The sequence below is a fragment of the Macrobrachium nipponense genome, chromosome 4, assembly GCF_015104395.2.
Source record: "Macrobrachium nipponense isolate FS-2020 chromosome 4, ASM1510439v2, whole genome shotgun sequence".
Classification (NCBI taxonomy): Eukaryota; Metazoa; Arthropoda; class Malacostraca; order Decapoda; family Palaemonidae; genus Macrobrachium; species Macrobrachium nipponense.
The window spans coordinates 111918613-111933612 of NC_061100.1; the positions used below are offsets into that span (position 1 = coordinate 111918613).

A 15000-nucleotide genomic window follows, 5' to 3' on the forward strand; every position below is an offset into this window, starting at 1 on the left:
GTATTTTCTTTTTGATCTACTCACTATAGAAGTTACTAATTAATGAGAAATGTATGTCGTATAATGTTTCCTGCTATTCAGTCCCCCTCTTCATAGAACAGCGACTGTAAAGGGCGCCTCAGAGTAAAATGCCGAACACTGAACACATGACTTGATTCTTTAAAAACTGCGAAACGAAGCTGTTCATTTTTCCTTCGTCTTGAACTTGAAGAATATCTATCAAATGGTTAATATTCGTAAAAACCAGTGACAGTTCATTCCGTTGCATTAGGCTTGATGATACGATCAAAGTCAATTAAGTATTAATTAAAGTACTGATGATGTTGGTAGCTCGGTTTTTTTAGAGGCCATAGTAATCTTTTAGACACAAAAGTATTTCGCCTGCAAATGAATACCATGGTAAAAAAAAAACGTATTGGTAAGAAATGAATTCGAACTAGTCCGGAAATCCACCAATTACCCATTGATATGAAGAGAAATTTATTTAAAGCTCATCTAATCAATATGACGATGAGAGAGATAAGATATGGGCGATAATGATTTTTGTACCTGAATCCTTTTCTTGATGAGCAGCTACCATTGTTTCTCGCCGGCTACCTGGTGACAGGTGTTTAATTAAGGATAGTGTACCGGGTAACTTCCATCTTCTAAAGGTAAGGAGGAAATGTTTTAGTTCTTATAAATTTTGGGGAACAAACCGACTAAGATTTCTGCATCGTAGACAGGAACAGGAGAGGAACTCGCTGTCGTTTTTCCCATGAAAGCTAATTATCCAAACAAGTATTTTCATTGCGGGTTTCTTATTACGGTTTGACGTCACGTAAGATGTAGCTTTAAAAAACATCTACAGCAAACTTATTATTATGATAATTATTTTTTTAACCATCAGTGTCTGAATATCCAATACAAATCAGTTTTTTTCACGTTGCTATAGTTCTCTTTCTGTGTTGAGTGAAAGAACACTTATGGTAATAATCGTTTAAAAATGTAACTGTTTTCTACTTATGATAAATTCCCATAATTGAATTTCATGTGAAGTGCAATTTACACCCACAAGAAAATGCATTTTTCATGTGTTTATTTCTTGCAGTTTTTTCATCTTTTAGAAAGACGCTTGTTTTACGATAATCGCTCAATCAAACTTATATGTATAAAAATCGTTTATTTTTATGTCTGTTGCTGATTCACCATTTAGTTTTAATTACTTTCCAAACATTTCTCTCTTTTCAGTCCAAGTTATGAACATTCTTATGATCATAATGACTGAGATGAAAATATATACTAGATATCATTTGTTCTTCTCATTTTGTGTTAAACTGACTTAATTTATATGTCGTAAACTTTACAGATAAGGAGCCTTCACACGATCCCCTGAAGTATATCTGAGGTCCGAAAGAGTCCAGATTTTGGCATACATGGACATCAGAAGGAGGCTAAATGAGGCGACTAAGCTCATTCAGGAGAAGATTCCTTACGGAAGTCACGTGATCACACCCAAAAAGGAATGGCTTCAGACAATTCAGGAAAAGGTGATTGTCTCTTTCTCTCTTTTTTTTTTTTTTTTTTTTTTTTTTTTTTGCTGTAAGTAAATTTACCATTGGTCTTTCCATGCGTTGGATTATCATTCAGCCTCACTAGGGATTAGATACATTGTCTGCCTGTGTGTCTATCTGTCTTGTCGGTCGATCAGTTTTCATAAATACACCGCTACATATGTTGTTGAATCACCTCCGAAGTCATTTCTTGTTTTACGTGCTATTGTAATTATCGAAAGCCCATGAGTTTATTCTCTACTGCTGCGGCTTCCAATAACTTAATTCGGTTTTAGATTCCTTTAATATGGAAAAACATTTAAATGATCTTTGTCCATAAAAATACAGATACTAATTTTCAATGGCATGAAAAAAAAGGATGGCTATTGCGTGTGTACATATGTGTTGGCAATTGCGTGTGTATGTGTGTGATCAGAATATTAGTTTATTACGCTAGGTGGGTTATTAGCATACTTGTTATTCCCTCACACCTGCCACAGTTTTCTCTTTAAACATTTATCATATAACTTAAATTCAGTATTATGGGCTTTATTAAGAGAACACAGATAGGGGTACAGCCTGAAAAAAAATATATCGCCTACAGTCTTACAATTTCCGCTTATCGAGAGATAGGAGTTTATCAGCAAAAGGAAAATCTTCATTAGTCAGCGCTTAATGAAGGAATACTGTCTTTCTGTAACAGCAGACATCTCAAGTGCCCCAGCTATCATTTGCTTTTTTGTTCAAGAGGCTCCATGCAAAGCTTACGGTGACTTAGTTGAAAAAGTATTATGACTCAAGACCTATGAATACAAGTCAGTTGTTCTTTTGAACATCTTGGTCGGTGGATGCCTTTTTATGCGTACAGTTTCTTGTAGTTTTGTATTTTTGAAGAAAATACCATGCTGATGTAGATCGTAGCAAGCCAATTAAGACTGGATCGAATGAGTTAGTCATCTCAGAAGTTAGTGAAAGAACGAGAGAAATGAGGGTGGGTACAAAACACATTCATTTGGATTTGTAAGAACTGCGATGCCATCTTAACTTCTCGAGATCCTTAGACTTTTTGGATATGCTCGTCACCAAAGCACCCTAGGTCCAAATGCAAGAAAATATGAAGTCATTCTTATGTAGCAGGAGTTGAACCTTCATCCAGAGTGTCAGAACTATACTCTGTTTTTTTCCATCTGTCCATCCGCCTATGGTGTTTGCGCATGGTAACACTGCGTCCCGGGCTTCAAATAATATCATATTTCGTATATTAACGGTGTAATTCGCATACAGTAAATTATTAAAACACTCTTCAGTTGCAAATGTACACCCGGATATCCTTTTATTTACCTAAAACTTACACAGCGTAACTATTTAAAGCCCGGGACGCAGTGTTACCATGCGCGACCACCACAGGCGGATGGCCAGATGGAAAAAAACAGAGTATAGGTTACGTTCTGCTACCCTGGATGCTGGTTAGAATACTGCCGCGGACATCAGAATTATTTAATAATCTTGCATTTGGATCTGAGGCTTCGTGGTGACAAGCATATCCAAAAAGTTTGAAGATTTCGAGAAGTTAAGAGGACATCGCGGTTCTTACATATACAGATGCTTCTGGTAAAAAGTGACCAGTGGATTCGTATATATACGCACATATTCATTTATTTATTGAGTTATATTTGTCATAACGATCTGCTTACTTGATTGAAAGCTGTCAATAACTTCCTTAATCTATTACACATTGATCGAACAGGCACCTGTTGATTCCTTCAAGGATATTTGGTTCTAAAAAACCTTCCATATAATCCGAATTTAGGTACTAAAGTTATTTTTAAAGCATCTTTTGGCCCCATTGAGGTTTTTTAAAACTTAGTTTTCCCAAAACTAATTCTATAGTCAGCTAGCCAGCTTTTTTATCTATATATGACTCATTTTCAACTCTTTATTCAAAAATGGACTTTGGGGTAAACCCAGTGAAAGCTAAGAGGAGAGCTAACTCTATGGTAGTACTCCACAATTTAGTTTTCAAATCTAAATCCCTTTGTTTATTTCCGTAAAGCTTGTGGTAATCGACAGTGAGTTCTGAATCGTAAACCAGGATACTTACAACATCAACAGTCATAACATGATCCCAAATATATGTGCATATATATATATATATATATATATATATATATATATATATATATATATGCGTGTGTGTATATATATATATATATATATATATACGATATATATACATATATATATATATATATATATATATATATATTTATATATATATATATATATATATATATATATATAAATATATATATATATATATATATATATATATATATATATATATACGTATATATATATATATATATATATATATATATATATATATATATATATATACGTATATGTGTGTGTGTATGTGTATCTAAATATATAGTATGTGTCTGTGTTACAGTGAGCGTGTGCGGGTGAGTATTTCGTATTTAACCTCAAAGATTTTTTTCTGACATGTCATTCCCTTCCCCAATTATTTGTGGAAGGACTGTGACGTGGTGATGGTGATGTCGCCCACGGCTACCGCACAAGCCATCGGTTGGTTACAGAGCTCAATGGAAGCTTTTCTCCCAGAGCTGAGTGTTTCTTCCAGGTATCAGCCTAGTACCAAGTCCGTCTGTTTACATATAAAAGGCAAATTTGATGGGTGAGTGTTGGATGATAATAAAATTCTTTTCATTTCCCGTCTTAGGGTAATTTTCGAACGTATTAAAAGTCACCGGTAAAATGCTTTGGGAAGATAAATTTTGTTTTGATTCATCAAAGAAAATATCCTTTATTTTAGATATTTCCCATCGTAGTAATTATTATTATTATTATTATTATTATTATTATTATTATTATTATTATTATTATTATTATTATTATTATTATTATTATTATTCTCGAGATGAACTCTATTCATGTGGAGCAGATCTCCAAGGGCCATTGACTTGAAATTTAAACATCAAAAGTGTATGGTGTTCGTGTGAAAGAAATTACAGCAGATAATAGGAAATACAGAAAGAAGAGATCAATTATTCTAAACCAAGATAAATCAACAAATTAGTAAAAGAAAAGATACGAATGTAAATAAATCTTTAGAAGAGCAAGGGGAATTATTTTTTATCATCCTGAAGAATTAAGTACACCATTCATTAAATTCCACTTATTCATTTTCCTTTCAGAATGCCTCGTAACTAGCTTACTTTTCTGAAAAATTAAATAAAAAAGAGAAATATTTTGCATCAGTCCCTCCTGTATTCCCACTTTGTGAAAAATTCAATTAAAAAAAGAAATATTTAGTATCAGTCCCTCCTCTAGTTCTCACTTTGTGAAAATTTTGTAATTCGAACCTTCCATATATTCCATTTGTTCCTATCTCTTTACTTACCTCATTACTTTTGATATCTCCCTCTCTTCATTCCCTCTTCTCTTTCTATCTGCTTGCTATTTAATTTTTTAGTTCTTTCTCATCTCGCGCCGTACCTCCATCTTTATCAAACAATTTCATTTATTGCCTCTCTCTGGCTAGATTTATTGGTATTTTCACATGATGATATTTATTGGTTGCATTTTATGTATCTTTATCAAGCGAATGTATTGCATGTGACTCACATTTTACCTTCGTCTTAATTAACATATTTGTTTATTTTCCTCTCTTTCTTTGGCTAGATTTCTTTAGTATACTATCTACATGATATTTATTGATTGTATTTTGTGTGCGTTTAATAAGGAAATTTATTGTATGTGACGCATATTTAATAGGATGCACAGTGAACTGACTATTCCTGATTGTTGGTAGTATCCCAAAGATTATGTCAGGTTTCAAAACATTCAGTTTTACGTGCAAATGTTATTTCTGATTATATTTTTCCAAAGTAAATTCATAATGATTATCTAGATAAAAAAAAGTATCGTAAATTTGAATATTCTCTTACAGCCTGATGAAAGGAGCTGAGCAAATGAGACTCATCAAGAAAACAGCAAACGTATTTGGAGGTGATCTCCAGGAAGTTACCCGCAAGAAATTCTTAAGGTTCGAGGTAAGTTCTCTCTCTCTCTCTCTCTCTCTCTCTCTCTCTCTCTCTCTCTCTCTCTCTCTCTCTCTCTCTCTCTCAAACGAAAAACAAGTTTTCTGCTGTATCAGGCAAGAGAATCTATGAACTCTTCTTGTTTTGGTAAGAGAGATGACAGAATGACACAACAAGCGCTAAGCAGATAGTACGAACGAGTGATGGGAAACGAAGCTCAAGAGAGTGAGTAAGGCAGATATAAATGGGACATCGTACAGAGGCCACATTGTACTACAGAGGTTCGATGTGCTGCTGACGAACCGTCTGACTAAAAGTATGATGTTGCAGAGGCCGAAGAAGTCGTCAGCAAAAGAGCTCCATCTGTGAATTATCAGCCAAAGAATAGATGATGCTGGGATAACTATGTTACCTTTTATCTGGGGTCCTTTCTTTTGGAACTGGGTTAAAAACATTTATGTATGCAGTATGTATGCATTATGTATGTATGTATTTAAGTATGTGATATATATACATACATACACACACACACAAACACACATATATATATACATATATATATATGGTATACATATTGTGACGAAGTGCCACTTATCTGGTTACTACACCTATCAATCATTAAATGAGTACCTCACAACAGCCAGGCACCTGAACCTTCATCACAAGTCAAATGCGACTGAACACTCTAAAAGCAACAGCGATCCCTTAAACAAATTACCAGTATTGCAGAAACTCAGACTAAGTTCATTAAAATAGGTGTGAGGTAATCTTATGTGTAATTAAATTAATTAAAGGATATCCCCCCATAAACAACTTTAAAAGTCTAATTATTTCCCTGAATTCAAAAGTAACTTACATATACTGGTGAAAAAGAAAACACTTACAAAAATTTTAAATACAAAAATTAATTATCAAACTCAAAATTTATAAGTGAAATTCATAATATCAGGGAAATTTATCGTTACTCGAAAACAAAGCAAAGTTTAATTAATCCTTGAGTTAATTAAGTAAAATAATTCAAAATGAATTTATCACAAAACATTCAAGAAAATTGATTAATTAATTCAATCAAAATTTAAAAGTGTTGGATAATAATTAAAATTTGGAAATTAATCTACAAGCGTTAAAAACACTAAAACCTTGATATGAATTCTAAGTAAATGCAAATAAACTTACAAGTGTTAAATTCAATTAAATGTACAACGCTTAATTAATGAAAACAACTAAGTTAATCAAATTGTGAATGCAGATGAATATACAGAAAAATGTGGGAAATACCAAAAATGTAAAAAGCACTAATCACACAGAATATAATATAAAAACACACACTCCAATAAGAAGAAATGGATAAATGCACAAAGAATCACTTCAAATGAAACAAACACAAAACACAAAAATTTGCAATGTGTAAAAATTTAAATTTTCACCAAACCACCGAAACTATTAAAATTTTCCCCAAACCACCGAAACTATTAGTTGCAAATAATAAACCTTGTATAACATTACCTTTGTACCAATTTTTTCTTTCTGCTGCAGCTAACTCCAAAAATTTCACCATTTCACAATCTTTCAGAAAAGAAAAGGCGCCGTTACACACTTGTACAATGTTTGTTCAGATACCACAAAAAGCACTAATGAATACTAAATAACTCTAAAAAATACAAAATCTAAAATTTACGAGTGACCATTCAGTAATTATTAAATCTTTACGTTACTGTAATATCAAGTATGGCACGAGAGAGAGAGAGAGAGAGAGAGAGAGAGAGAGAGAGAGAGAGAGAGACTTCTATACGCCAGAGAGAGAGAGAGAGAGAGAGAGAGAGAGAGAGAGAGAGAGAGAGAGAGAGAGAGAGAGAGAGAGACCTCTATACGCCAGGAATTCAAAGTCTGTAATGAAAGCTCTCTCTCCTTTTATCGGCAAACTTCAAGAGACTGACGGGCTCAAATCGTTTTGGACACGTAGTTCAGCTAATATCATAAAATTTCTCTTTCAAAAAAATATCTAAAGAGAAATTGGAATTACATTTACAAATAACATTTATTATTACGTGATTTAAGATGATAAAAGTATTCTAATATAGAAGGAATTACGATTTATAAAGAAATCAACACTAAATGACGTCATTTCCCAAAGATGACATATGCTTGAACAGAAGCTTCTAGAATGATCTTATGAAAAGATGATGCAATACCATAGGAACAGGGTGAAATCTTCACATGGCTTCTTGACAAAGACATACACGTATGAAACCAGTCATGTAAGTAGTATACTCAACAACGACGTACTCGTCCGAGACAGAAGTCCCTTATCAGACGTATTGACATGTTATGAAAACAAAAGTGAGTTCCTCTTTATCTGAGGTGTTGACATATTATGGAAACAATTTCTAGCTTAATACGGACAAAGTTAATCTTTCTCTTTTTACATTCAATATTATATTAACGTTTAAATTATGTTATGCGAAATCTGAACATACATTTTTAGACATCCTATAACTCTAAGCTAACTAAGGAATCTGAAAATACCGCAAAAACTCGTTTATATAACATTTCATACAGTCAAAGAGAAGATATATGCATTATGAAAGTAGCAGTATATAATATATATATATATATATATATATATATATATATAGATAGATATATAGATAGATAGATAGATATAGATACACACACTCTATATATACCTATCTATCTATCTATCTATCGATTTATATACAGGGTGTTTCGAAATTAGAGCACCGCTTCCTCCCCCTCTGCAGCATAAACTAAAATTGATATGGACAAAAACAAAAGTAACTCAGAACAGGTATTTACTTAAGTTTCTCTTCAATTATTTAATATTTTGTGTGGCCTCCATCTGCCTGTACCACAGCCTGCATTCTTGAGGGGTATGATTTCAGCAAATCGCAAAAAAGCTGAGACTCATACTCCATTTCCCTGAGCACTTTGGTCACATCTCTTCGGAAGATCCTTTAAGATACTACCAATGTTTTCACACACATTAAGGTCAATTTACTTGACGAGAAGAAATCTATACCACTGTTTCGAAGCAGTTCCTGTGTCTGAAGAGCCTTGAAACATGGTGTCTTATCATGCAAAAATGTGACTTCTTCAACAGATAACAAATTTTCAGGATCTTTGAGGAAAGGAAATACTCCACCAGTAAGCACAGTTTCCCTGAATCATTCTCCATTCCACGAGTGTCCTTTTTCTTTGATGATCCACATTATCGCTGGCTGTGAAATAGAGAAAAATCCCCAAACATTCAGGAAATTTTCCAACTTGGCGATAGTGCACATCATTACTGATATCATCCAACTTTGCAGCCCAAATGATGTCATTTGTATGATTTGGCTTCCTGACTGTGTAAATGAAGAATTCATCTGATGCGGCAACATGGAGAAAGTCAGCTTCATCCCAATCTTTAAGAAATGAACCACAAAACCATGCATGGTCTTCTCTCTGTTGCTGAGTGATGTTGGGCTTGCTGATAACATAAATGGCTTGATACCAGAGTTTTTCAACTCACGATATATAGCACTATAACTTCTCTTCTTTTCCCTTTTTGTTTCTAGTTCAAGCGCCAATTTACGTAAAGACTTTCTTGGTCTACCCACTGCCTCAGCTATGATGTCTTTTGACTCCTGAGAAAGGACTTCAGGCCTTCCAAGATTCTCACTCTTTTCGCGATGACAGTCATATGGATTTTTGTTCCAGTTTCTTTTAACAAAGGATTAATCTCTTTTAATGCATTTAGCTAATGAAATAAAGGATGCGCCTGCATCCCTGGCCTCTCTGAAGGTTATAGCCCGGATTCGGTCAATCCATCCGATTTCCTCCGAGTCGTTAGCCATGGCTGTATCAACTCCGTCACTCAATCTGAAAATACAAGAAATGTAAAATGAAAAATAGCTTAATAGAAACTTAAGATAATGTACTTGGAGATAGGCTATAGCAGAAAACTTTATAACTTTGCATTTGATCTGTGGAGGGGAGCTCTAATTTCGAAACACCCGGTATATAGATAAATAGATATAGGTACACATACACACTCCATATATATATATATATATATATATATATATATATATATATATATATATATATATATATATATATATATATCTCAAAAAATCACCATAACGTGACTGGAAAATCTTCAAGTAATCAAAGTAATAAAAAAACGAGGGAATAACATAATTAAGAGAGTTTGTTTTGGTGGTTATCTCCCTTGGAGACGTTTCCAGAGTCCTGCCTGCCCTTCGTAACTTTTTTGTATATAATTTTTGAAAAGAAAAATCAGTACGGCTGATGAGGTCTACTGATCAAGTAGACAAAGCTCCCGTCTTTTATGTATTTTTAATACACATTTTACATAATTGTGGACTTTGATTACTTGAAGAAGATATATATATATATATATATATAATATATATATATATATATATATATACATATATATGATATTAGATAGATATAGATACGAGCACACATATATATAACTACATATTTATTTTATGTACATGTATGTATGTATGTATGTGTGTTGAATATCAGATTTACTTCATCTGAAATAATTGCCCACGGAAGCGGATAAATTTTGAGGATAGCGCTTTGTTTTCCTTCCAAGGGTTCGGAGGACAAGGAAACTTTCTTCACGACGCAGGAACGACAGAGCATCGTTTTCTACTTTCTAAATTCGCTCAGGACACCGTCAGATTCTGGCTTCACTGGTGTATTCCTCAGGCAAGATCAGGCAGTAGGTAAGGAGAGCTCATATACTTTAGTGAGTAGTTGAATTGTTTTATTCATATCCGTGTATGGGTATACATTCCATAATGTATGTTTATATATATATATATATATATATATATATATATATATATATATATATATATATATATATATATATATATATATATATATATATATAATATGAATATACATATATATATATATATATATATATATATATATATATATATATATATATATATATATATATATATATATATATGGAATATATATATATATATATATATATATATATATAATGTGTGTGTGCAATACTATGATGGTAACAACATTTGTAGAGGTAATTTTCTGATTCAAACATATTGATCCTAATCAGTTCAATCTTATTCGAACTTTTATAGATTAGCACTTATTATTTTTATTGTTGTTGTTGCTGTTGTTGTTATTGTTATTATTATCATTATTATTACCTTTAATGTAGAATGCTAATACGTTGAAGAAACTAACCAAAGAGAAGATATGAATAAAAAAAAAATAATGTAGAGCTGAAAAAAGAAATACTAAAAAAAATATTCTAAGGCAGAATAGCACCATTACTTAAACTTGGCCTCTTTTGCTGAACGGTGAAACGAAGAGACATTACGTAAAAAAAAAAACTGGCAATCTGTAAAGTGTAGAGCCTACCAACGGCCAGTAAAGCTAGTTAGGGTGATACAAAGTAGTGGTGTAATTATGGTTAACAGAGCGTTTTGTTAAAAAAAACTCTGAGTCTTTCATTACAGTGCAATAAAATGTACAATGCATTATGAAGCTGTGGAAGAAATACGGAATCTATTATCAGACAAGATTTGCTAACTGGGCAAGAGTAAGTGTTGGCACAAAACCACCTTAATTCTCTAACAAACAACTGTTTGTTAGCCAGTGATTAGCTATGCAATTACTATGAGTGTCTTTTTAGGCCAATGTTCTTCACGGTACATGAAAGTTTTTCTGAAACTTGAAATATTGGCATGAATACAGGTTATGAAGAAAACTGTAAATTAAGGTTTGAATCTTGGATGAATATTGATTAAAAAAACTCGCCTCTTTAAGATGATTGCTTCTTTCCTGGATTACTGCTCAACAATCTTGCGGAAATAGCTTTGGATACCCATTCATACCCATAATGCACTGGGTATGAATGTGTTAATATTCCCAGAAGGTTTTGGAAAGCGAAATCTGGATGATTATTTATACGGAAATTTAGATAAGTTCATCTGGATGAACATAAGACAGTTACCTAACATGCCTTCAGCTGCATAAAATGCATTTATATAAAGCTGATTAGAAATGAAGTCAATCTCTCTTTTTAAGACAACCTATAACTAAGTACTCTTCTGGTTTATTTTACAAGGAAGTTTAGGACACTTTCTATGGCGGCGTTTTTTTCCTGTGCTTACCATAAGTGACCGAAGTATCAGAGGATCTCATATCAGACCCCAAAGTTGGTTGCCTTTGCCGGGTGCCTGTCATTTGACCATGTTCCCAATCGCTGGGCTGCAAAAAAATTCTTTGTATTATCGTGGTTCTTTGGTCTAACTTAGAGATCCTCTGAAGGTCAGTTTCATCATTAGTTTTTTTTTTACTTTCTTAATTATTGTCTATCTTTTATGTCTTCATTTTTTCTGTTTTCATCAAATTAACTAGCAATGCTTAATTTTTTAACACATCTCTAGGAAATGAATGGCAAATAACTTTCCTTCTTAAACTCTTTATCCCAACCTGATACCCGTTTCATCTTGCAATTTACCACCTCTCGAAAGCTCCCAACTCCGGCTACTTTTAAATATGAGAGGTACCGTGAGTTACCGTCAGTTCGTATTACCAAAAAGGACAAGGGAGGAGGATTTGCGTGAGATAGCAACTCGATAAGCATATTTGTTAAGTATGATGTTGTCATTTGGGATTCTGGAGAGGTAAAGATTTGTTTGTTGAAATGGATGACATGACTGACAGACGATGCTGTCATTGAGTTTAGCTCCTCAGTAGTAACTCCGGGGTTGAAATGTAACATTCACTGGTTAATTAAAGTTGAGAAACGCCCCCGATGTGTATTTGGATAAATATTTGTACTTACCGAATGCTTTTATTAATCAAGAAAGCAGTAACATTCGTGAAGTCATCGTTTCTTCTTTATAATTAGCGCTGTTATTGTATAATTATCATTATTAATGCTGTTTTATTTACCTGCTGGTTTTATCCCAGATTATTTTTATTACTTTCATTATTCCTTCTGTAGCTTTTGACCCCAATATCCTGGAAAAAACTAAAGATTTCTAATTCATTATAATTATATACTTAAGACTTTCACATAAGAAGGCCTTTTTGTCTTCTGTATTATTATTATTATTATTGCTGTTGTGTTGTTGTTGTTGTTGTTGTTGTTGTTATTGTTATTATCGTTTTTGGTGTTTTCAGTACCAAAGCTTCTGTCTAGGGGCGTCATTAAGAATGTCTTCCCACTTCACGAATACGAAAAGTTGAAAGCTTTGAAGACCAAATGGGTTCCAGGATTCCTTAAGAGGCAGCCAATAGGTAAGAAGTTTCATTTTCTTGTACTTTTTAGAATATCAGATAAATATGACCGTTATTCTTTACACAAGTCATTCATTTACTTCTTTCACCTCTAACTTAAGGGTGGGAAAGAGCTACACAGGAAAAAAATATATAATTGTTTTGTGGCTAATGTTCTAAACTGTACTGCAGAAATCCATCTTAGCTGTTTCGCTCAGCTCCTTTCTGTAGACAAATGTCCAGTCGCCACTTCTCGTTCTTAGTGTCACCGTGATGGGAATCTTATACCTGGCTCTCATTAGAGACCCCCCGTTCAACGTCAGTAGAAGTCACTCCTAATGTCTTCCTTCAGGGAGGTTATGTAGCCTCGGAGATCATGAAGTAAATGCTTCCTAGTTCACCGTGGATGAATACTAGACCAACTAACTGCTGGGAAGAGAATAATGATCCCGTCTGATACTGTATTCGTTGTTTGTTGTGTGTGCAAAGGAGAGGCGATGCTGTACCTCACTGCCACGAAAGGCATTAAGTTGGACAGACACATGTTTATATGACACGCTGTTCGTGGAGGCTGCAGGAAAAGACAACTTCCCAAATTATCTTTTTGAAGGCTGTTCCATAGAACATCTAGCGAAAGCCAAGAGTTGCATTTTGCTAGCTCCTGATAGCTATATAGAAGTCTTCCATTTCCGCCCTTGATGCCGATAAATAGCTGTTGGATATTGTCTAACGTGTCTTTAACTACTAACACAATGAGTAAAGGTTTTAACCATGTGGGCGGGAATATTTTCATCTTTGTGGGGTTCACCGCCTTTCAGAATGATTTTGTTAGCGTTCCTCTGCCCTGTACCAAAACATCGAAGAATGCATGACAGACGGCTATCCGCTCTCGACTCCACTGCTATTCCAAGAACTTGGAATCTTTCGAAGGACGTAATTCCTGAATCTTCCTATCATTCCGGGTATGGATGACGAGACTGGGTTGCTCAAAGGTAATTCCTCTAAGTTTACAGTCTAACTCTTAAGGCCCCCATACACTGAACGACTGTCTGAACGATTGTCGTTATCAACCTAAACACACATTATTCATACAGCATGAACGATCTCCGCACCGATTTCAGTCTGAACAAAGATTTTGTCTCTGGAAGACATGTCATTATCTTTAGAAGAGACGTGCGCGGCAGACAAAACCATGCATTGAACGATCTGTGTATGGCAGACTCAAGTCACAAGCCAGCAAACTGGTCGTGACAGATTCCCGCTGAAATCGTTCAGACAGGAAGCTCCGCCCACTTTTGCATTCAGACAAGCCCATACACAGTGTTTTTGCGAACGATCCAGACAGTCATTCAGATAATCGTTCAGTGTATGGAGGCCTTTAGGTCTCCTCAGATAAGAGAGCCCATTACTGCAACATCAACAATAGCCACCTGACGCGACAAATGGGGATCGCCATCGTAAAAGAAGCGCTCATCTTCATCAGCATCACTATCTGGGTTGCCCAGGGATCTAACATCCGAACTGCCAACCTCATGCAAGACCTCACCGATATTCTCGTCAAAGCGACTGTTAATGATTCCACCAACCAAGTACAATTAATGGCAAGCAAGGAACGCAGTAATTAAACCTTTGTTAACTAACATCTCGTCCTTGGATATGGGTGATGATCTCTGGAATACTGTGCACTAAAATATCACGAAATTGTATGGTTTGTTAGTTTTAACAGCTCTAGAAAATGACTAAAGCACGGGAAATGAGCCCCTTAAGGGTATGTTCCCACATCGCATTAGTCTGTTAATCTTATCTGGCTTTTCTCTCCACGTCATTTTATTCAGTATGAAAAAGTAATGTGAAGTTATCAAAAATTTGTCACATTATTACTATTATCTATACGAATACAATCTATGATCGACAATAAATTCAATTTTTTTTTAGCTCTGTTTCACAAAAAATCACAAATACTTTTTTTTCCACAGATGACATAAAGGATTACTTTGGGTCGCATATTGCATTTTATTTCGCCTGGCTCGGGCATTACACGACTGCCCTTACCATACCAGCGATCCTGGGCATTATGTTCTGGGTATGGACCC

At 34.3% G+C, this 15000-nt stretch overlaps 1 protein-coding gene across 1 annotated transcript in view; it reads left to right on the plus strand.

Annotated features, from left to right (window-relative positions):
* Window positions 1–555: 555 nt before the first annotated feature.
* The window catches only part of LOC135211481 (anoctamin-8-like), a 31283-nt gene continuing 16838 nt past the window's right edge, over window positions 556–15000 (plus strand). The window contains exons 1-7 of the mRNA XM_064244788.1: window positions 556–653; window positions 1349–1529; window positions 4070–4230; window positions 5506–5608; window positions 10230–10362; window positions 12812–12928; window positions 14884–14990. Of these exons, the coding sequence (XP_064100858.1) occupies window positions 1416–1529; window positions 4070–4230; window positions 5506–5608; window positions 10230–10362; window positions 12812–12928; window positions 14884–14990 (735 nt within the window). The 5' untranslated portion in view covers window positions 556–653; window positions 1349–1415. The remainder of the gene's footprint in view (window positions 654–1348; window positions 1530–4069; window positions 4231–5505; window positions 5609–10229; window positions 10363–12811; window positions 12929–14883; window positions 14991–15000) is intronic.